This window comes from Octopus bimaculoides, chromosome 5 (assembly GCF_046866305.1).
Source record: "Octopus bimaculoides isolate indiv1 chromosome 5, ASM4686630v1, whole genome shotgun sequence".
Taxonomy (NCBI): domain Eukaryota; kingdom Metazoa; phylum Mollusca; class Cephalopoda; order Octopoda; family Octopodidae; genus Octopus; species Octopus bimaculoides.
The window spans coordinates 32,065,849-32,090,509 of record NC_142932.1 but is presented as its reverse complement, the minus strand read 5'-3'; the positions used below and the strand labels follow the sequence as shown (position 1 = coordinate 32,090,509).

The 24,661-nt window shown below is 36.4% G+C and overlaps 1 protein-coding gene across 2 annotated transcripts in view; it reads right to left on the bottom strand.

The window, feature by feature from the left end:
• Positions 1-24,661, bottom strand: part of LOC106880730 (heat shock factor 2-binding protein) — a 230,247-nt gene that overhangs the window by 5,155 nt on the left and 200,431 nt on the right. Inside the window, exons 7-9 of one of the 2 annotated variants that reach the window (XM_052967847.2) lie at positions 21,264-21,387; positions 11,488-11,591; positions 6,330-6,427 (exon numbers count right to left, since the gene is read on the bottom strand). In XM_052967847.2, the coding sequence (XP_052823807.1) occupies positions 6,330-6,427; positions 11,488-11,591; positions 21,264-21,387 (326 nt within the window). The remainder of the gene's footprint in view (positions 1-6,329; positions 6,428-11,487; positions 11,592-21,263; positions 21,388-24,661) is intronic. The other variant, XM_052967848.2, reaches the window with a different exon arrangement.

Here is a 24,661-nt window from a genome sequence, read left to right as displayed (position 1 = left end):
AATGCCAGTCGACAGGAGAAGGACTTCTATTTTAAATTATCTAATTTTAGAGACAGATTAAATAATTCATAATGAGCAATTGATCATAATGGTATTTTCTTGTCTTAAACAGGAAACATTCATGCATAAGTTAAAGGTATGGTTGTTTCAAACATTAATGGAAGGGAAAGCTTTGGAAGCAGTTTCTTAGAATGTAATGCTTAACATTTAACCTTGTCACTGCATATAATCGGCACAGTGAAATCACCAACAATAGATTACCATTTCTGATTAGAGGTATCGTGGTGAAGTGACATATATCAATGACTGGGCTAAGAATAAGAATGCATTTTAAGTCAGATAATTACAATAATCTAACCAGAATGTAAGAAATGGAGCAAATGTTAGGGAAGTGTGGAAAAAGAATTTCAGTTTCAAAGAATAAATGCATTTGATGTTGGGTTCCTTTTGTTAAAACAGCAATAAACGATTATTACTAAGAGCAAAGAAGGTGATGAGCTGTCAGAATCCTCAGCGTATGGGACGAAATGCTAGGCAGCATTTCTTTCAGTATTTTACATTCTGAGTTCAAATTCTGCTGGGGTCAATTTTGCCTTTTATCCTTTTAGGGTCGATGAAATAAGGACTAGTTGAGCATTGGGGTCAGTGTAGTTGACTAGACCCCCTCCCACAAGATTCCAGGTCTTGTATCTCTAGTAGAAAGGATTACTAACAGTATAGTACTTATTAAAAAAAAAAAAAATTATTATCTCTTCAAAATATAAAGAAACATTGTTATAGAAAATTTCGTTGTTGTTTGGCCCCTACAGTTAATACTGATCAAATAGACACTGTAAGTTTAGAGGGAATACTTGATAAGTGTAAGCACCTGTATATGCTAGATAGTGGCAGAGGTGAGAGAATATCCACGATATTGTTTGTGTTCTGTTTTTAATTTATGGTTAATACTGATCAAATGTAGCCATAACCACTGTCTTTTTTTTATATGTAGTTTATCTAGGATTATATTATCCAATGTGTTCATCTTTATTAAAGAGAACATGGTGTGGTTTGACAAGTAACAGCATAAAAGCTCTCTTGGCTCAAACACCCCCCACCTCACCCATTTCACTGGCTCATGAAATTTTGTTTTTGCCTGATGGTTACAAACAATTCTTGTAATGCAATGATATTACCGATTTGAATCTGCTAAAAGCACATTCGGATTTGTAAACAAGCCATTCACAGTGTTTTGTCATGGAGAAAATTTCTTGCTGGAGACAAATGGTGTAAATACACCCAAATCAGCTCACAGCGCCACCTGTCCAGACTGTGAGATGCAAGCATTTCGGAGTAGTTATCTCCTCTTCAGTCACAGAAACTGGACGGTGGTGCTGTGAGCTGATGTGTTTACAGTAAGAAACCAACATGCAAAAACACATTCAAACTGGTAAAAGCATTGCGTTAATACTAATCACTGCTTAGCGCTCTCACCCTGTATTTCTTGTAATGTTTTATGATGTAAATGAAATATTTTTGCTAGTGTGTGATAAGCATGCTTACAGGGTTTCCAATGCTTATTGACAAATTTCTACCAAGTATCAGTTATTTTCTGCACCCATGATTATCTTTAATGAAAAGAGTTAATTATTCAAAGTGTAATAATCTATGAGGATATTATGCTACAGTGAACAGAAGTTCATAAACTCTAAATATTCTAGAGCTCTGTGGAGATAGTTAGAACTTCTTATATTTTCAACATGTAAAGATAATTTTAGTGTACAACTACTAAATAAGTTAGAGGGGGAAAAGTAATTAGTCTGTACGTTAATTCAAAATGATTACTCAGCTCCAGTAATAAGAACAGAGAAGTAAATTATGAAGGAGTTTATATTTGTTGAAAAGATTTATCTAAATTGGGGATTAGTTTGTAGTTCTAAGAGTGTCAGCATTTTCTCAGATCTTAGTAATATAGCAAAGTCGGTAATAAGAAAGGTGAACGGGAGGACTGGTTGCATGCAAGATAAGATTAGGGACATTGACAGATGGTATTTGCTGAATGAAAGATGTGCTTTAAAAGCCTAGAAAAGGAATCGAGAGAGCAAAACTGGCAGCACAGATTGGAAGAAATCCACTGATTTGTTTAAATTGAAGTTTATTTCACACCTACACACAGCTTCGTTATTTACAGAATGGAAACAATATTGTTTGAACTAGTCACGCTATACTAAATTCTGCATATATATATATATATATATATATAAATGTGCGTGTGTGTGTATATGCATGTGTGTATATATATATATGTGTGTGTGTGTGTGTGTAAATATATGTGAGTGTGTGTGCGCATGTGTGTGTATGTATATATATATATGTGTGTGTATGTATGTGTGCATGTGTATATATGTTTGTATGTTTGTATATGTGTGTATGTATATATGATGTATGCATATGTGTGTGTGTGTATATAATGTGTGTGTATATATATATATATATATATATAATGTATGTGTGTGTGTATATGTATATATATCTATGTGTATATATCTATCTATCTATCTATCTATCTATATATATATATATATACATACTGATTATTTTTAGACTTAATTATGAGATTTAATTACTCCTTACTTTGTACTACCCATGGTTATCGGTCCTGTTCACATAACTATTATCGATGAAATTATTAAACATGTTAAATTACAACAGTCACACACACACATCTCAGCCTTATAAACTTTATATTTATTCTTTTATTCCTCTTCCTTACAGTTTAGTAGCATTACAAACCTCTCAGTTTACAGCTATCTTCTCCATTGCTGATAATATTTGATACCGCTAATTTTCTATCTTCTTGCCCTGACAAAACTCATTTCAGCTATCAAACTCACAACTGCACATTTCATGCGATCTTCTCACTTTGCTTTCTTCCAGCTGTAGCAGGTGCTCTACTTTGGCTGCCTGTGTCTCATTATCCCAGCAGATAACATTCTTGGCACCTTCATCATTCACTATAACTATCCACTTAATTAAAACTTCCTTTTTACTAACTTCAACTCTAACTTGGGCTTTCCTTCACAACAATAAAGAGCTTTAATCATTATAACCAGTTCAAATTAATATTTTAATCACAAAACTATTTTTTTATACATTCCCAAAAACACAGCTTGATTTATTTAAGTTAGAAACTTTGAGTGTATAAGCATGTGCTAGTATGTGTGTATATATATATATATATATATATATATATATATATATATACACACACACACACACACATACACCTTATCAATGTGTAAGTGCCTATTTTTCTATATGACCCTTTTCGTTACTGTATTTACTTTGAGATGCTCTGTGTTTCTTTCAATTATTTTAACTAAAACAAAGAATTTAGTAAAGTTATCATTCAGCTAGTGTTAGGAACATAAATTGTGACTAAGGTTTGGTGGAAGATTTTAATTCAGAACTTATGAAAACAAAACATTTGTACAACAGAGCCAGAACCGGTTTCAGCCAGGTTGGTAACGAAAGGGTTAAATGATGTCGATGAAGAGATTTTTTTTTTGTTTTCCTTTATTAGGAAATAGAATTGGAATTTTGTGGAGATCCCCAAACAGCATGTAGGATCCTGAAAATGCAAAAGACATTGATAAGCAAGAGTGTCTTGTATGAATGTTGATCTTGGAATTTAACTTACAGAACCATCCATTGCTATTCGCCGGGGTGTCAGACAGGGGGACGCGCTCTCGCCGATCCTCTTCAACATAGCTATTGATCTGCTGCTAGATTCATTATCTACCAGCGGGGATTTGTGTGTGGAGGGGGTCCGGATGGATGGAATCACTTATGCAGACGACTTGGTCGTGGTGACGCGTGGGGGTCTCCAGGCGCTAGTTAATAGATGCTTGGGGTTCTTCCGCGATGTTGGGCTTGGGGTCGATGTCGGTAAGTGTGCGTGGTTCTCCATCCACGGCTTGAGCAAGACCTACCTAGTCAATGACAGCACCCCGCCGAATATTGACGGGTTCACTATTAAGTCAGTGGCCTGCATTTCTGTGGCTAGTTGGTTGGTCGGAGAGCATTCTGGTCGGCTGGAGTGATGGTGGTCTGTCTGCTTGGTAGGGTTTAGCCTTGTGCCTCCCGTAAGTTTAACTTGATTGGTTTTGCCCATGTACTCATGGTAATTGCCGTCCTATAATTATGCTTACAAATAAGACAGAAAACATACGGCAGCCAGGCGCCGTAAATCTGGTGGACTGTGGGTCCGGGACGGGGCCTGCAGGTCAGGCTGAGCATGATACCCAAACATGCTTGGCCGTAGAGTTACCTTCCCCTGTTGTGGACAATGGACCATCTCCGCAGCAAGGTATGATCAGTGGTCCAACTGGTATCAACTGGAACGGCGACGGGAGTGTTAATAAGCTCCCGTCGCTGATATACAAAAGAAAGAGAGAGGGACTGTTTAGGTTAGTCTACCCTACTCATACGCTAGTAGTGAAGGGATCTCAGCTTCCTGAAGATCTTGCTCAGGACCCCCTCCATGACGTCCACTCTCTTACTTTAGAAGTGGACCGAGAGGCGGAAAGTGGGATATGACATCCCACTCTTGCAGGAAGCGAATTTTCGCTTCCCATCCCATGCGGATCGTGCTCTATAGCCTGTCTGCTATGTCCTCAGCGTTTCGCTTCTCCCCGTCGTTGGGGAGAACATTTAGAAGGTAGACATGGAATAAAGCCTGTCTGCAAATGCAGTAAGTGTGACAGGGAAAGCGGACATCTACATTTGATGAGGTGTCACGCCGGTAAGTGCAATGCTCTTTTTCGTGCCCCAAGTCCTGCTAGGCTCCCGTTTAAGTGTGACCACTGCAGCCGTTCTTTTTTGACGGCTGTAGGCCGTTCCCAGCACGAGCGCCATGAGCATCCTGTGGCTGAAAATGTGTGCAGGATGGCTGCTCACAAGGCTGAGCTGGCGAAAAAGCGTGTGGATCGGGCAGCCGCTGCCGAGTCAATAGGCCGAAGACGCAGAGGCTGTTGGTTGGATGAGGAAGTAGCGGTCCTCGTCAAGAAGGAGGCTGAGCTGATGGGGGCTGGTGTAAGATACATCAATGTAGAGATTGCACGATTTTTGCCGGGTAAGACGTGCAAACAAGTAGGGTCTAAAAGAGCAGACCTGGCCAAAAGGGCTCGCAGGAGTCATCAAGGGTCAGGTCTGCTTGATAATAGCTCCCTGTCACAAAGAGAGGAGGAATCCTCACCCCTCGTGGAGTGGAGAGATCGCTTCCTCGATGCTGCCAGTCCTGGGCATACCTGCTGGTCTGCAGTCTTCTGCGAGGCCCTATTGGAATTCGTGGAGGACGGGACAGTGGCTGCCTGGGATAATTTTGTTCGTAAAGTTGAGGACTGGCTGGAGCATAACAGATCTCGCAGAGAGGATACTACTAGCATTAGGAGGCATAGAAGGGTAGAGAACAGTCCTAATTTTCGGAGGCGAGGCAAGCGAAAAAGCTTTGCCATCGCGCAAAATTTATTCAAGACTAAGAAGAAGAGGCTCCTTGCAAGGATATTAGAGGAGGATATTAGATCAGGGCTGCCCAATTCCTATATATTCTATAGAGGAATTTTATGGGCATAGATTTTCGACACCAGGCCCTGAGGTGGATCTTTCTGACCATCGTTCCTCCTCCATAGTTGATAGTGATCCTATTTTGAAACCATTCTCGATGGAGGAGATAAAGGTTAGTCGTAGGAAGATGGATGCCACCTCAGCGGCGGGCCCTGATGGTCTCACTGTTAGTGATATTAAAGCAGTGGACCCATCCATCCTAGCTAATATCTGTAATTGTATGTTGCTGGCCGGGAAGGTACCTGATATCCTGAAGCGAGGTAGATCCGTCCTCGTATCAAAGAGGGCGGAAGATCCTTATGATCTCACCAACTGGCGACCACTAACGATATGTTCCGCGGTATATCGACTTTTTTCGAAAATGGTCGCCAAACGCATGCTTCAGCTAACTCCCCTTAACCCGATTCAAAGAGGGTTCATCCAGGCTGACGGCTGCAGTGAGAACTCGTTTCTCCTTCGACAGCTCGTCGGTCGCGCGATGGGGAGACCAGCATGACTGAGAATACCGCGTCTAGAAGTGGCCTTCATGGATCTCGCCAAGGCCTTCGACACAGTATCGCACTCTTTGATGTATGCGGGCCTTGTTCAAAATCACACAAGTTTTTACTCCGAGGGATGCAATATCATTTGAATTTTGTTTAATTTCTAAGAGTTCTATGAATGCTCCCACTATGTACATGATGTAGTGAGGTGGGTTTGTTTTTGAGATTCAATAAAAGACTTACCACTTCTTTCAGTTGATGAATTACAGGAATACTAGCCTCACAAACTAAAGACTGTAACAATCGAAGGACATTAATACAACACTCTGTGGATTGTTCTTCTGTTAAAAGAGGAAAAAAAAAATGACAGCAGCATAGAGATGAAAATCTTTGAAATCTTTTAATATACTGAGGCATACATTTTCTCAGTTCAAAATGCCGACGAACTCTGGACAGATAAAAATCTATATGTATATCAGGAAAAACTTTGTGTATGTAGTATGTATATGTGTGTGTGTATGTATATATATATATATATATATATATACACAAGGGTGAGTAATGCCATTTTGTTTAGGACAGGTATAATTACCAACACAAGAGAACATGTATCATACATGAAAGGGGGAGGAAGAGAGGGAGGGAGAGAGAGAAACAAGAGAGAAGGAAAGAAGTGATTCTGGTACTAAAGTGGTACTTTATTCATTGACCCCTAAAAGATGGAAGGCAAAGATCTGTGAGATTTGAACTTAGAGCATTGGACAAAGTACATCATGACATTGTGCTCTAACACTCCGCCAATTTTTGTGTGTGTGTGTGTGTGTGTGTAAGAGAGAGAGAGAGAGAGAGAGAGAGAGAGATAATATTAAAAAGGGTCTACTTTGCATTTGTTGATCACAAGAAAAATTCATTGGATCCCTTCCACATTTTGTAGTGCAAAATGAAAAATGGGTGTGAATGGATAGCTCTTTTAAGGGTTGTTTAGGCCATGAAGAGGGAAGGGCTAAAATCATTAATACATACAACTGGGTGATACATGCTGTGAATCAGTTACGAAGGGTACACTGAGTACAGGTACATTAAGTATAATGAATTTAGATTAAGTCTTAGAAGTTTCAGCCTCTCAGATGAGACTTAACAGGATAAAAACGAGAAAGATTCTATATTGCAGAGCCCACAAAAATAGATATTAAATTACACCAACCCTGCTGAATACTAGTGATTGGTACATTTCATTAGATAAGATCAACAACAAGGCTTATATATATATGTGTGTGGCCAACTGGTTGGGGTGTTCCACTCATGATTGCTAGATTGTGAGTTCGATTCCCACACTGAGCGATACATTGTGTTCTTGAGCAAAACACTTCCTTCCACTCAGCTGTAAATGGGTAACCTTATGACAGACTGGATTTCCAGTCAAGGGAAATGTTGGCCTACTCACCTAGCCATTGGGGGTGGCATCATTTGAAAGCTAAAACGATGCAAAGCGCATTGTGACCAGTGATGTGTAATATCTCATAGTCTGGTCAGCCACTTCATGTAGATACCAAAGTCAGTAACTTATTAATTGATATAATAGAATTTCATGAACAGCCTTATATCACAATTGCTATAACTCCAACTTACTACTGTTTATGTCGGAGTTAGTATATAATTATGTACTATTTTGTATGGAATTATGTCGGAGTTAATATATTTTATACTTTTGATATATTGGAAACAAAACGCCCCCCAAAAAAAAAAAAAAACCCCAACCTAAAAGCCATGAAAGAAACAAGAGAACTTAACATCTATAGTACATGCCCAGTGGACTGGTAACTTTTTAGGAAATATAGCAATTCAAATTATTGGCAAGTGTATATATATATATATATATATATATATATATATATATATATGTATAAAATATTCAATCGCAGGAGTCTCATGATTGCTCTCAGTGTAGGAATTTTCAGTTTAAATGAAATGAAACATGTAAATAATTAAAACAGCTGCAAGCTTTGATCTTTAATATTTTCATGTAATCATATTTAAATCATTAATCAAAAAATCTGTAGATTCAGAATTACTGCTGTGTCAGAAAGGCAAAAAAAAAAAAATAAATGCCAAGAGGAAATAGATTAAATATAAATAAAAAAAGATCAAGAACTACAAGTGAATTTGTATGTATATATCTATACTATAAAAGGCAGATTTTCTCTCTGTGTGTGTGTGTGTGTGTATGTTTAACATTCATACATTTACACAATTCCAAATTTCTTGGATTAAACAATCGCAATTAATATTCTAAATACAATTTGTTAGGTCACTGCATCATTTTTTTCACTCCAAAAAATCCCTAATAATGAATAAAATCCATAAAACTACAGAAGTAAACATTTTCTTCCTAATAAAATCTAATTTCCTCTTTCTAATACAAATCCTTTCAACTCCTCCTTTCTCTTATGAACCTTTACGAACAATCCAACAACAAATACAAAAAGAAAGGAAGGAGAGACACTGACAGTAAAAGAAAACTATTTCAGTATCAAAACTGAAACAATCACATTTCGATACTGTAATGACAGTTTCACTTTAATGGTTTCATTTTAATTCTACATACATATATACATACATACCTCATTCTAATTGGCGGGAATTGTAAGTTATTTCTAACTCGTCCTTCACCATGATAACAACAGAAAAAAAATAGTCACACATCTTTTTCAAATACGATCGACAAACATTTATTCCCTACAAGCTGTGAGTTTTTTGGAAAATCTTTAGATTAACACCCGCACGATTACCTACCTAACCCTAAACCCCAATTCTAACACTGTAGTGAAAATCGTGTGGGTGTTAATCTGAAAAATTTAACAATCTTTTTTAAAACACTTTTACTTACTAACATTTTTTTATTTAGTGTGTGTGTGTGTTGCCCATATATATATATATATATATATACACACTTAAGACTTAGTTGTGGGTTGGAACTTTCATCAGCAGAGGTCATTATTATTACGACCATATATATATATATATATATATATATATACACACAGAATGCACATTAATACACACATACATACAAATACCTATCATTCTTTTTTATTTAGTGTGTGTGTGTGTGTTGCCCATCTTAATATATAATGCTGAAGTTCTGTATCTGTGTGAAGCCTTTTTCAAAGTTTATAAAAATCCACATTTTCCACTTTTTTGTCCTAACCCTAACACTGTAGTGAAAATCGTGCTGGTGTTAATCTGAAAATTTAACAATCACTTTTAAAACACTTTTACTTACTAACATTTTTTTATTTAGTGTCTGTGTGTGTTGCCCATATATATATATATATATATACACTTAAGACTTAGTTGTGGGTTGGAGTTTGATCGGCAGACGTCATTATTATTACTATTATTATTATTATTATTATTATTATTTTAAATTTTTCCCACAAGGGCGGCTTCGGGGAGGTGGAGAATAGTCGATTATATCGACCCCTGTGTCCAACTGGACTTAGTTGTGGATTGGGACTTTCATCAGCAGAGGTCATTATTATTACAACCATATATATATGGGTTAGGGTTTTAGGGTTAGTGTTAGGGTTACAATGAGGGTTAGTGTTATGGTTACGGTTTTAGGGTCAGGGTTAAGGTTTAAGGATTACGGTTACGTAATCATGCAGGTGTTAATCTGAAAAATTACCGAAATGTGAAAACTACCGACCCTGCCAACTGTTATAACTTTTGTTGTTCTCTTTAATATGTACATGGATTATGGCCTCCAAACAAGACAACTTGCTGGGGAAAGAAAGCAACCGATTTAAAAAGACAGCAACAGACTGCATCAATTCAACACATTCCAGAAGCTACTTTGAACATAATGCAAAATGGTGCATCAACATCCACTGCCCAATCTGATACAATTCTGGCAGAACTGTGTAGCAACAGATCACATTTTCACCTAGCAAGACTTATTGTAGATGGCGTAATAAGTCACACCCGGACAACGTCGGGTTATACTGCTAGTATATATATATATATATATATATATATATATATATATATATATATATGAATGAATGAATGAATGAACTAAAGACTAAATGTCAACCAGTATTTATTAAATTGTCTTCATTACTACCTGACAGCTGTAACTTTTCAGTAAAGTGAGTCCAGAATTTATTTTCAATTCTCAATTAGAACCACTTTAATGATTAAATTCATTAAAGTGAGTTGGTACCCGAAGCCCTTACAGACAGCCCTCTTTGTTCATGGAAAGGTATAAATATTACAACTTGCTATGTTAGGGATATTCTAATGAGCATAAAAGCCTTATATGGATAAAAGGATATGAATGAAAGCTGGAATGTAACTTGTTGAACAAAGGTTTCAGCGACCAAACTGAAGCAGCATTTGCTTCTGAGTAGAGGTGTGTGTTTATATCCCATTACAGGTACTGTCTTACATATCATGAGAGATGTAATAAAACATGCAAGTGCCACTTGACTAAACAGGAAATGAAAGCAATCAGGTGGGCTACAATGCTAGAATAAAATGTTCTCACTTGTGTGAAAAGAGCAGATCTACTATCCATTTACTAAGGCCAGCATAACAAATGAAGAAGAAGCCTTCAACTGGAAAGCATAGAGGAGAAAACTAGTAATTGCAAAGTTTCTCTCTGAAGACAGGATGCAAACACCATGACTACTGCTCAGCACCCTATAGACATTATTAAGGGGTGTTAGATATGACATGGACATCATGAAAACTAAGTTCTCCCAAACTGTGATGCTCTTTGTGTGTGTCTCCAGTGAGGTGGTGTCATGCTGCCCCGCATCTCTGAACAGGGCCTTATGCTCAATTCAAATGGCTATGTGAGAAACTCCTGGAGACTGTAATCAAACTCTGGCTGGAGAGGGTTGCTACAGGAAGGCCATGTGTGTAGCAGCAGGATTTGACTCCTTTTCATGCCTCTGGAAATAGTCAAGTGGTTGTCAGAAAATTTCTACAACTTCACCAGCCCCGATTTCTGGCCCCTGAATTCCCCCAATTGTAATGCCATTGGAATACTATGTGTGGCATGTGATTGGAAAAGACACCAAAGTCAAGATCAAGGAGGTGTTCAAAGTTCTTCCCATGGACAATGTGAGGAAGACATGTACCAAGTTCTGGAGCCACCTTGATGCTGTGGTGGAGGCTGAGGGTTGCTACTTTGAATAAACTGTTATCTCTTGTCATTAATCTATTTGAAAATTTTTGAATATTTTGAAAAAAAAAAAAAAATTTGAATGAGATATTGTATTTTCTTTCCCTTTTATGCAAACTGTCAAATTTAGCACAAACACCCTGTATAGTCTTAGACACTGTAGTTAGTAAAAGAGAGCTTTGTGATTATATATCAGAGTATCATTCTTACCTGTTAAAAGCCAAACTAAAAGCTGGAATACTGTTGTTTTATTGCAGATATACTTCAGACCTTTTTGGTTGATAGATATGTTATAGAGGGACATCAAAATGAGACTGAAAATAGCAAACAGAGAAAAAAAATATTTTAAAATATAATTGTTCTCCAAATTGTGTACTTTCAATAATAAATCAAAAACTAAAGCAAGAAACAATTTTAAATGATGGGTTTACTAAAGAGATGATCTGAGTATGCTCTGCTTGGTGTTGCACAATGTTAGTATGCATGACGGAACACGCATGTGCTGAGAAAAATGTGCATCAGAAAAATTAACTGTAGCATATTCACCATCTACTTCAATTACTGCTTCCCATTTGCTTGGCAGACAGTCAGACTGTCATTTAAAGATGTTTTTGTTAAATAAAATTTGTTGAAAAAAAGCCGCAATAATTATGCACCAACCCAATGGTTCTCTCAAATTGTACCATATTTAACCTACCTCTTCTCCAGCAAATTCTTACAATAAATTGATAATTCTTTATCATACATTCATTATCTTTTTTTATCATAGCCTCTTTTCTTCTCTTACTCACAGATATTGAAAAGTACCTCTATACAGTTGCTTGACTGGCAAAAAGTAACAGCCAACAGCCAAATCTCCCTGAAATCACACCCTGAAGTCTTCCCAAAATAAGAAGGTTATTCATGGCTGGATTGTCTTTGATTATAGCTGCACTGGACCAAGGTTGATTTGAGAAATAACAGCAAATGCAAATCTACAAAATAATACATCACCAGACTATGTACAACTCGGCCACATACACTGATCAGGCTCCAGGCTCTTACAACATATATTTAGTAAAAGCACTATACTAAATATATATTTTTTCACTGTCACTTCGGTCATCTAGATAACATATCCCTTAAAATCAACAGTAAAAGTTCATGTAAAACTATGAAGCAGGTGGATTATAAATATCAATTTTAAATTAACTGGTATCTTTTATTATCTAAGTTTTTGCTCCAATCAAGGTGCATTATCTACATACAATTAAGTTACAATCTGTTATCTTCCAATCTGTGAAAGTTTTTAGCTCCAGATACTCAACTGCTGACCTACATATTCGTTTCTTATCTATTTTAATTATGAGTCTGATATCCAATCTAGTTTTGCAAGTTCTTACATTGGTCTTTTAATATAAATTAGGTAATTTGCATTGAAATGCATCGACAAGCCAAATCTGAAATCTGCTGTAAAGTTTTTCAATGTAAGGATAAACAGGAGGACTGCATGAACAGAAATCTAATAAATACATATTGATTTCAAATTCTGGCACAAGGCCAGCAACTTTAGGGGAAGTGGGCATGTTGATTAAATTGACCCCAGTGCTCAGCTTTGTAAACGAGTGTCACCATCATGCAAGCAGTTTTCTTTGTTTCCAAATATCCATGAAAACATAACTGTTCATAGGGAAATATTACCTTATTTGGAATTAGGTGAGGGAAGGTGACAGGAAAGGCATCCAGCCACAGAAAATCTGCCTCTAAAAATTCCTTCCAGCCCATGCAAGCATGGAAAAGTAGACTTTCAACCAATAATGAGAACAATTTTGCCTATGAAGATGGTGGAAGTGGTGGTGGTGGTGAGGATAGTGCCAACAACAGTAAAAACAAACATGATTTATGCCTTATGGCCATTCTGATAATTTCCTTCGTTTAACCAAAGAAATTAGTGGCATCAGAAATAGTATTTGTCAAAATGGTAAAGGCATCAATAGACATTGGAATCATCATTCAACAACTTCTAAGGTTATCTCAGAAATTCAGACATTTTCAGCTTGTGAGAAATTTTTCTCAGAGTTCAGAATAATAAATTTGCTGCTAAATATGAGTCATAATATATATCTGTTAGTAAGAGGACAGCTTCTCAATAAATTTAAAACTAGAATATTAAGATATATACTGTACAATTTATTGTACATCTTGTTTTAATAAAGATATTTCATTCCGTGTTTATATTTTCATAACTGAATTTTGTATGATAGCTTCGTTCTCAGATGAAATAAAGATCTTACACAGAAGTGAAGCAGTAAGAAACTCAACTAGTAAGAAAGTAAAAACACTTGCTCTGAAATAGTAAATCATTTTCATGAAATGAGAAATGTTCACTTTGAAATAATTATTTTATATAGGTGCAAGAGTGGCTGTGTGGTAAGAAGCTTGCTTCCAAACCACATGGTTCTGGGTTCAGTCTCACTGCGTGGCACCTTGGGCAAGTGTCTTCTACTATAGCCTCAGGACAACCAAAACCTTGTGAGTGGATTTGGTAGATGGAAACTAATAGAAGGCCATCGTATGTGTGTGTGTGTGTGTGCATATATAGGTGCAGGAGTGGCTGTGTGGTAAGAAGCTTGCTTCCCAACCGCATGGTTCCGGGTTCAGTCTCACTGCGTGGCACCTTGGGCAAGTGTCTTCTACTATAGCCTCAGGACAACCAAAACCTTGTGAGTGGATTTGGTAGATGGAAACTAATAGAAGGCCATCGTATGTGTGTGTGTGTGTGTGCATATATAGGTGCAGGAGTGGCTGTGTGGTAAGAAGCTTGCTTCCCAACCACATGGTTTCGGGTTCAGTCCCACTGCATGGTACCTGGGCAAGTGTCTTCTACTATAGCCTTGGTCCGATCAAAGCCTTGTGAGTAGATTTAGTAGATGGAAACTGAAAGAAGCCTGTTGTGTATATATACATATATATTTGTGTGTTTGTGTTTGTCCCTCCCCATCATTGCTTGACAACTGAGGGGCATAAACACACCAATAGAATAACTACTAGGCTTACAAAGCATAAGTCCTGGGGTCGATTTGTTTGACTAAAGGCAGTGCTCCAGCACTGAGTAAATGAGTATTAAAGCTAATGAATTCAATGCATTTTTGTAGGAAGTGTGAATATTCTGTGATGTGAATTTGTATTTTATTCTAAGTATTTCAGAGAAATTATTTAATGGAAGCACTAAAAGCCTTTCTGAAGTCATGTGGTAAAAGAGTTTCAGAGAATTGTAGTAATATATAGGATTAAGGTCTATAATGAAAAAAACAGAAAGGAAGTTCATTAGCTGGAAAGGAAAACTACTGGCTAAGATTATGATAGATGACCAGATGAATGGAAAAGCTAGAAATCTGACTAAACGAAACATTTCTGGTGCAGATGTTGTTAAGCTAAATCCTTTGGAGTTCCCTTGACAAATCAATTTTGTATTTTTGTTTATATTTGCAAATGTGACTAATACCAGATGTTTAACATTCTAGAAAAAAGAAAAAAAAAAAAGAACCAAATTGAACCGAATATTCAAATACACTCACCAATAAATATTAAAGAATTTTTAAAACTTTGATATTTTAACCCTTTTGTGACCATCCTTCTAATGAAATACACTGCCTGTATGTTTCAATAGATTTTGAAAATAATTAAGATTTTGGAGGAATCTAGTAAAATAACCAACCAAGCTTAAAGTTGATGTTAATTGAAAGAAAGGCCATTACATAAAATCATTATGGAAGGTTTTAATTAATATATGAGCACTTCAAAACGGGCAGCTTTTTGCCATAGAACTAGAGGTGGTCTCATGTGGGTCACTATCAAATGGGTTAATAACTAAATATGCTTGAAATAAATCAAAAGTGACTTTGTGAGAGAAACCTCAGAAGCTTAACAGCTGAGGATTATAAAGTTAGAAGTCATAAAAACTGCCAGTGTTAAAACTGAAACCTCCTCCTCATCATCATCGTTTAACATCCGTTTTCCATGCTGGCATGGGTTGGACGATTTGACTGGGGTCTGGTGAACCAGATAGCTACACCAGGCTCCAATCTGATCTGGCAGAGTTTCTACAGCTGGATGCCCTTCCTAATGCCAACCACTCTGAGAATGTAGTCGGTGCTTTTACGTGCCACCGGCACAAGGGCCAGTCACATGGTACTAGCAACGGCCATGCTCAAAATGGTGTTTTTACGTGCCACTTGCACGGGAGCCAGTCCATCGGCACAATAAGCTTTCAATTTATTTGCAAACTATAATTGGCTTATTGGTTAACAATAATAATAATAATAATAATAATAGTACTAATAATCTTTTCTATTATAGGCACAAGGCCTGAAATTTGGTGGAGGAGACGAATCAATATCATCGACCCCCAGTGTTTCACTGGTACTTAATTTATCGACCCTGAAAAGATGAAAGGTAAAGTCGACCTCAGTGGAATTTGAACTCAGAATGGAGTGACGGGCGAAATACTGTTAAGCATTTTGTCCAGTGTGCCACAATAATAATAATAATAATAATAATAATAATAATAATAATAATAATAATGGTTTCAAATTTTGCCACAAAGGCAGCAATTTTGCGGGAGGAGATGTGTTGATTACATTGACCCCAGTGTTTCACTGGTACTTAATTTATCGACCCTGAAAGGATGAAAGGCAAGGTTGATCTCGGCGGAATTTGAACTCAGAACGTAGCAACGGGCAAAATACCACTAAGCATTTAGTCCGGCGTGCTAACAAGTCTGCCAGCTTGCCACCTTAATAATAATAATAATAATAATAATAATAATAATAATAATAATAATAATAATAATAATAATAATAATAATATATTTATCAATGCCAAGGGAAAATATTGGACTACTTAGCCAAAGTCATGAGCAATTAAGGAAAACCATGGTATTTTATTCTCGTTTTAGTTTACCTTAATATTTAGAACAAGGAAGCTCCAGCAAAACAAAACCCAATCACTGCAACAGATGTCTAAATTAGAAGAACCATGAACACCACATCAAAATGGTAAACATTGATGTAACATGTGACAAGGATTTATTGCAAAACAGAGGAAATATTAAACATTTCAAAACATCCCCCCTCAATAAAGTCATCAGGAGCACTTAAGCTTAACTTTAAGCTATTTTTACACAGATGACGAGAAGCCTTCATTTAATTTAATATTAATGAATAATTACTGCTACAAACAAACTCCATTTCCTAAAGCATCAAGTTTTCAGCGCTAGGATTTCTTTAAATCCAAACCATTCTCCTTTTGATTGCTGACCTGTTTTTATTATTTCTTTATTTTTAATCAGGAGCCAAACCCTAGAATACTATTTTACCATAAACTCTACCCAACACTACTCTCTTTTCCATGTTATCACAAAGCTAGCTTAGATTATTTCATTCCTTCAGTATGTCGCCTTTCTTACTAGTATTTCAAATAAGAGGTTTAGATTTCTGTTTTATTAGCAGTCTTTCACTCCTCCTCCTCCTCCTCCTCTGCTTTTTTTTAATGTATATTTTTAACATTCAAAGTATATATACTGTGAATGACAATTATTAGATGTAAGTTCCTTCAGCCACCAGCTTGTTATCACGTCAAAACCACTGCAGATCCGATTAACTTTGGAAATATGAGAAATTGAGTAGAGAAAAGTATAGACACTTTACAATGTAGACATAGTGATACATGTTGCATTTGAGAGATGATGGAAAACTGCATCTAAAATGATTAAACACAAGATATATGGCTTATTTATTTCTTTTTTTTTTTTTTTTTTTTGAGAATAGAATCTAAGACGGAAAATGAGAGCAATGACATTGGACCAGTTGAAAGATGGATTAACAACTTAATAAATGTTAGCAGAGTAAAATGTCAGCCTGTAATGTTTTATGTTGTAATTGAGAAACAGGTGGTGATAGATGTACCCCCAGTTTAAGTCTGAGAAAGACTTCATTTATTAATGACTCCATAAATTCTGACAGAGGAACTGAATAAAGTATCAAAAATATATCGGGATATGAAACTATAGTAGAGGGATATATTTTTAAAAAATACTGTCATAAATTGTATTCATATAATACAATAAAAAAACAACATGAGGGGAAAATAAAAGATTTAAGAATAATTATAGAATGGAAACTAGGTGAACTGGGAGAGTGAAGTAAATATAAATGGATTAGTGAATAGGTAAGACTTTATTCAGATGAGAATTCAGTGATGGATTAAGTAAGCAAAAAATAACCTTGGTGATATTTTGGAAATAGAAAAAGCAAGTGTAAAAGGAATTAAGGAAATAACGAAGAAAGATACCTGGAGGCAAAACAAATATATTACAATACAGCATATAATAGAAGTGGCAAGTGATTGAAAAAGCATATAGTTGTTGAATTTGAGACAGTGTTAAAGAATCATGGAATAGGCAATAGTAACTTGAAGAGTAATTTAAGAGAAACAACAAGAATGTATGGTTAATAGATTCAGCAGAAAAACCAGTGTACAATGAAAGCTATTTAAGTGGGGAAATGAAATACAGACAAATATTTTAGGAGTCTAATAAAACAAAAGGAGTATCAAACAGCAAGAGAAACAAATTAAAAATTAATATTAGATATTTGAGAATAAGTAAAGGAGCACTCCGTCGGTTATGATAATGAGGGTCTCAGCTGATGAGATCAACGGAACAGCCTGCTCATGAAATTAACGTGCAAGTGGCTGAGCACTCCACAGACACGTGTACCCTTCTTGTAGTTCTCAAGGAGATTCAGCGTGACACAGAGTGTGACAAGGCTGGCCCTTTGAAATACAGGTACAACTCATCTTTGCCAGCTGAGTGGACTGGAGCAATGCGAAATAAAGTGTCTTGCTCAAGGACACGACGCATCGCTGGGAATTGAACTCACGACTTTACGATCGTGAGCCAAATGCCCTAACCACTAAGCCATGCACCTTCACTTTGAGAATAAGTATAGGAATACAGACCACATAGTCTAAACAGTGACAATCTTGGATTTGTATTTTCTTGGTCATGTGTTAAGATTAGCAGGATATGATTAACTTTTTAATATTCTACTTCTCCATGTTTGCATGGGCCAGGTGGAATTTGCCAAGGCAGATTTTCTACAGCTGGATGCCCTTCCTGTCACCAAAGCCTTGGGGGGCGGATTTGGTAGACGGAAACTGAAAGAAGCCCGTCGTATATATGTATATGTATGTGCTTGTGTATGTTTGTGTGTCTGTGTTTGTCCCCCCAACATCGCTTGACAACTGATGGTGGTGTGTTTACATCCCCGTAACTTAGTGGTTCAGCAAAAGAGACCGATAGAATAAGTACTAGGCTTACAAAGAATAAGTCCTGGGGTCAATTTGCTCAACTAAAGGCGGTGCTCCAGCATGGCCACAGTCAAATGACTGAAACAAGTAAAAGAGTAAAAAGAGAGTATAGTAACTCCACTTTAGGAGCCCAGTAAATGCTGGAAACTTGTTAATGAAGGTAGAGACTATAAAAGAGACAACATCAACTTGTACGTAATGAACTGTAAAAATGGGTTCAACACAGGGTCTAATTAAAGACAGGATAAAATAGAAGATGACTATTAGGTAGGCCTATCTAAACACACCAGTATAGAAAAACAGATGTTGAAATGGTGATGATTGTCCCTCATTCATTTTGGTTTTTTAATATTTTCATGACTGAATACCATATTATTCTATGCATATTCCAGTATTTTTTAAAGAAATTATACATGCAGCTAATATATAAATTAATGGAAATAAACAATTATGTTATTCCCAAAGGAAATATTAATTTCCATTGCAAGTAAGTAAATCTGTTTAATTTGATACTTAAAAATAACATTAAATCTAAACTAATTTTATATAGAAAGTAAAATAATGAGATAGAATAAACAGTGGAAGTATGTGTGATGTTACATGAACTAATCTAAAATTACATTAAAAACATGTCCAAATTAGTGGTGCCACCGTTGATAGAGGCAGATTGTGGAAATCAGATAGCTGGTTCTGATCATAGTTGAAGAGATTCTACAAATAATTTCAGAATCAACGTTTAATCTTATCAAAGCTGCTAATAAGGAATCAAGTTGTTCACCTTGTGAATCCAAAACAATTTCTTTTTCATAGAACCATTGAGTAAAGTAAATATAGTTATTTCTATGCAACATTTATGGTTTCCTAATTTATAATAAATTAGAACAAACATAGATTTAATCCAAAATGTCAGACTTGTTGGCTCAAAGCTTTAACAAGGTCTACTGAAGAAGGGAAAATAGGAAAAGAAGGCATTCACTTCGGAAGTTATTAAGTGCTATGAAATGACTTTAAATTAATTAAATATGTTATCTACCCTGTGCTGGTGGCACGTAAAAAGTACTGTTTGAGCATGGTCGATGACAGTGCCGCCTGACTGGCTCCTGTACCAGTGGAACGCAAAAAGCACCATTCGAGCATGATTGATGCCAGTGCTGGCTGACTGGTCCTGTGCTGGTGGCACATAAAAAATACCATTTGAGCATGGTCGATGCCAATGCCACCTGACTGGCACCTGTGCTGGTGGCACCTAAAAAGCACCATTTGAGTGTGATTGATGCCAGTGCTGTCTGACTGGCTCCCATGCTGGTGACACATAAAAAAGCACCATTCAAGTGTGACCAATGACAGTATTGCCTGACTGGCCCTCGTGCCGGTCGCACATAAAAAGCACCCACTACACTCTCAGAGTGGTTGGTGTTAGGAAGAACATCCAGCTGTAGAAACATTGCCAGATCAGATTGGAGCCTAGTGCAGCCTCCTGGCTCACCAGCCCTAAGTCAAACCATCCAACCCATGCCAGCATGGAAAGTAGACATTAAACAATGACGATGATGATGATGTTATCTGTATTGGAGATAGTTACAAACACTATGTAAATTCTATGGAAAATTCATTAACTAATTTTGAGTGACAGTTTAAAAATTGTACTTAACAAAACAGTTTCTGTTAATATTGTCCTTGTAAAGAAGTGATTCAATACCATCAACAGGTCTTTAAAAAATTCTAAATGATATGAAAACTATATTGTTATTTGCTAGACTAATTAATTGACAACATATATTTAATGGTATAGTCTACAGTTAGATAATAATTTACAAGCACATATTACTGGCACTTGTGCCGGTGGCATGTGAACAAAACATTGGACTGAGTCCATCGCAGCATTACTCAAGAAAGAAGAAGAAAGAGTGAGAGAAAGTTGGGGGCAAACGAGTACAATAGGGGTCGCCACCACCCCCTGCCGGAGCCTTGTGGGGCTTTAGGTGTTTTCACTCAATAAACACAAAACAGCCGGTCTGGGAATCGAAACCGTGATCCTCTGACCGCGAATCCACTGCTCTAACCATTGGGCCATTGCGCCTCCACACACACACACACACACACACACATATACATATATATATATATATATATATATATATATATATATATATATATATATATATATTGCATACTTCTTACAACATTAACAATTTTTAACTCTTATTTCTTGCAATAGAGGTGCTTCAACACCTTCACTCACAATAAGTGACGATAAAATACTTTTCCTTTGTGGTATAATATTGTGCCTAGCTGTTTTATATAAATTTTTATATATGCATGATTTTACATTTGTGTATGTCCCCCACTAACACCTGACAACTAGTCTTGGTCTGTTCATGTCCTCGTAATTTAGCAATTTTGGCTAAAGGGACCAATGGAATAAATACTAGACTAAAAAACATAAGAGGTGAGATCGATTTGTTTGACTAAACCCTTCAAGGCAGTGCCCCAGCATGGCCACAGACCAAAGGCTGAAATAAGTAAAAGTTAAAGAAAAAAAAAGAAATACCTGAAATATCTATGTAAAATATATCACATTTATGCTAGCAGGGAGAACAAGAATAATTGTAAAACATTGCTTGGTGAGCACTTACTTCTTTAGTTTTGTACTTTTCTTGTTGGGTGCTTCAGCCAATACTGTGATGAAAATATCAATAATTTGACATCCATAAGTGTTGTTCACAAGAAAGTCTCGACCATAAGCAGATGCTGCAATATCTATCAAGGAAAGACAAAAAAGAAAAAAATATTAAATCATTATTCATTCATCAACAATCTAAACGATACAACTTATTTAGATGAGTTAATGAAGATGAGCTTTACTCTTTTACTTGTTTCAGTCTTTTGACTGCGGCTATGCTGGAGCACCACCTTTAGTCAAGCAAATCAACCCCAGGACTTATTCTTTGTAAGCCTAGTACTTATTCTATCGGGCCCTTTTGCCGAACTGCTAAGTTATGGGGACATAAACACACCAGCATCAGTTGTCAAGCGATGGTGGAGGAGCAAACACAGACAAATAAATATATATACATATATACGACGGGCTTCTTTCAGTTTCTGTCTACCAAATCCACTCACAAGGCTTTGGTCGGCCCGAGGCTATAGTAGAAGACACTTGCCCAAGGTGCCATGCAGTGGGACTGAACCCAGAACCATGTGGTTGGTAAGCAAGCTACTTACCACATAGCCACTCCTGCACCTTTGTTACAGTATTGGTAAAAATTTGCTTCCAGCTCCTTATGTTTATAGTTTGAATCCTGCCAAGGTTTATTTCACCTTTCATTATTTCAGGGTTGATAAAATTAAGTAACAGCCTAGCACTAGGGTTGATGGTGTCGACTAACAATCTCTCCTCGAAATTGCTAGCTTTGTGTCTAAACTGGAAACATTATTATTATGTTTAACAATAACTTCATTGGAAAATATCACAAAGTGTCATATAGCACATGTAGGATGGTATGAACCAATGAAGCTCTACTTTCTCAAGATTTGAGGAAGATTTGGCAACTATTTTCTAGCAGGTTGAGCAACTTGCATACAGACTGCCTTATTGGTTTGTTAGGAGTGAGCTGGTGAGTCATAAATTAATATACAACGTCCAATATACCTACCCTAACTACCTGTCTGTTAAGGGTACACCAGGCACATGCATCACAACCATATGTGTATGACACAGTGACCTCATATCAAGATAAACAGCACAGGTCAAATAGCCCATTCCACTCAAAAGGTCCTTGAATAAGGGTTGTTTAAGAATGAACAATGAAACACCCATGTTTCCAGGGATGAATTATTCAAACCCCAAAGAATTCCCCTCAACACATGGCTACAATGCTCTCCCACGTAAATTAATATAAAGACATAAAATATAACTTCAAATCTATAATTGAGATTAAACTTCCTTTATATGTTGTTAACTATAATACTTTTGATAAAACATACTCATGCTAAATATTCGGTCGGTAAAAACTTACACAAAAACTAAATTCCAACTAAATAGTCATTACTATAAAAGTCTTCAATTTTAGTATTTTGTCATCATCGCAGCAGCAGCAGCAGCAGTAGTAGTAGTAGTATAAGAAGTGGTGGTATTTTGAATTACATCTTATTTTTAAATCTCAGCACATTTTTTAAATATTAAGAGCACAGTTGCTCTTGAGAAAAAGAAAAAATTAAAAATAAAAATTGTTTGAAATAAAATGTTCTTGTATATGCTTTTAGTTTTATAACAGGTTTATGCCATGCATATATGCATATTTTCATTCATGTATACCATTATTTTTCATTATAATCCGTTCTTTGTTTAACAGAATCTAAGAAAGATTGAAAGGTCAACTTTTAAACTCTGATGGAAGTCTGATAAAACTACAAAATATTGGAAACCTAACATAGTGGTATGGCAGTGAAAGTAAACTTGTTCCCTGCTGTGAAAATTCCCACAGGAGAAAAAGTATTGCAGATTGTTTTGTCAACTGCTAAATACTTTTGGAAATTCAATGATTCAAAGGATTTTGAAAAGAGCATCTGGATTTGAAAGCTGATATGGAGCTCATGACTCAGCAATAATGTGTTACTTGATCAGTAAATATTGGAAAATAGAACTTAAGGGAATAACACTGATAACATTCATGTAATCAAGCAGAACTTCTAGATTTTTGTCATTTAGATCAACAATTTCCAAATCCTGGAGGTGAAGGATTCTTGCCAGATGCTAGAAAAAAGTCCAGTATGGCTGAGGTACAGCCATGTGGTTAAGAATCTCATTTTTCAACCATGTGGCTTTGAGTTCAGTTCCACTGTGCACCACCTTAGGTAAGTGTCTTCTCTACAACCCCAGACTGACCAATGTTTAGTGAGTGAATATGGTAGACAGAAACTGTGTGGAAGCCCATTGTATATATATATATATATATGTATATATATATATACACACACATATTAGCGTGTGTATATATACACACATATATACATTGTGCGTGAGAAGACCTGGCAAGCCAAGTGAGACCATAACCCATGGCCTTTGCCAGTGGTGTAGCCAGCCCAATTATGCATACCTTTCCTTCATTGGACACTAAACTCTGCTTGTGAAGACCTGTTGAGGCAAGAGAAATCGAAATTGAACCAAATTCGACTGGCACCCATGCCAACCTTTCCTTCATTGGACACTAAACTCTGCTTGCGAAGACCTGTTGGGGCAAGTGAAATTGAAATTGAATCAAATTTGATGACTGGCATCCATTCCAGTGGGGCGCTAACAGCACCGTCCGAGTGTGATCATTGTCAGAGCAGCTGCCTGGCTTCTGTGCCGGTGGCACGTAAATAAACCATTTGTTTATTCTTATTGGTTGCAAATTTATTCCAGTAAAGAATTTTCCTCCTCTTATAAAAAGACACTGACAAATAAAAAAAAAAGTCTGTTGCCAAAGAAAATGAAATGATTAAAATCCAACCAGGACTAAGTATTAATGAACATAGCTTGGTGAATTTAGATGGCTCTTACAACAGCAAATGTTTCAAAATATCAGTGAAAAGTTTTTTGCTGATTTGTTGTATGAAATACAACACAAGTGATAACAGCAACAAATTGGTAATTTTTGAATTATGTTCTGATAAAAGTCCTTTCATGTGTTATCAAACAGGAAAATGGGTGTTTGATTTACATTGAAGTATACTGACAATTTGATATATCAAATAAGTATTGTGTATCTAATAAGTTTCAGGATTTAGTAGCAAACTTCTGCAGAATATGCACAAATTTTGCAAAGTGTTGCAACATTTTTTCAAAACTCACTGTAAAGAGAGAAAAATCTTTTGTTCCCATCAAAAGTAGTGGTTCTTGAAATTTATCTCATCCCAATTAACTGCAATACTAATTGTGTTACAAAGATAGAGTAACTATCCGTGCCAGCAAGCCATCTGACAGTCTATTATCATCAGGGCAAAGGCAATATATGATGTCACTTACTTCAAACTATTGGTAAACAGGAAC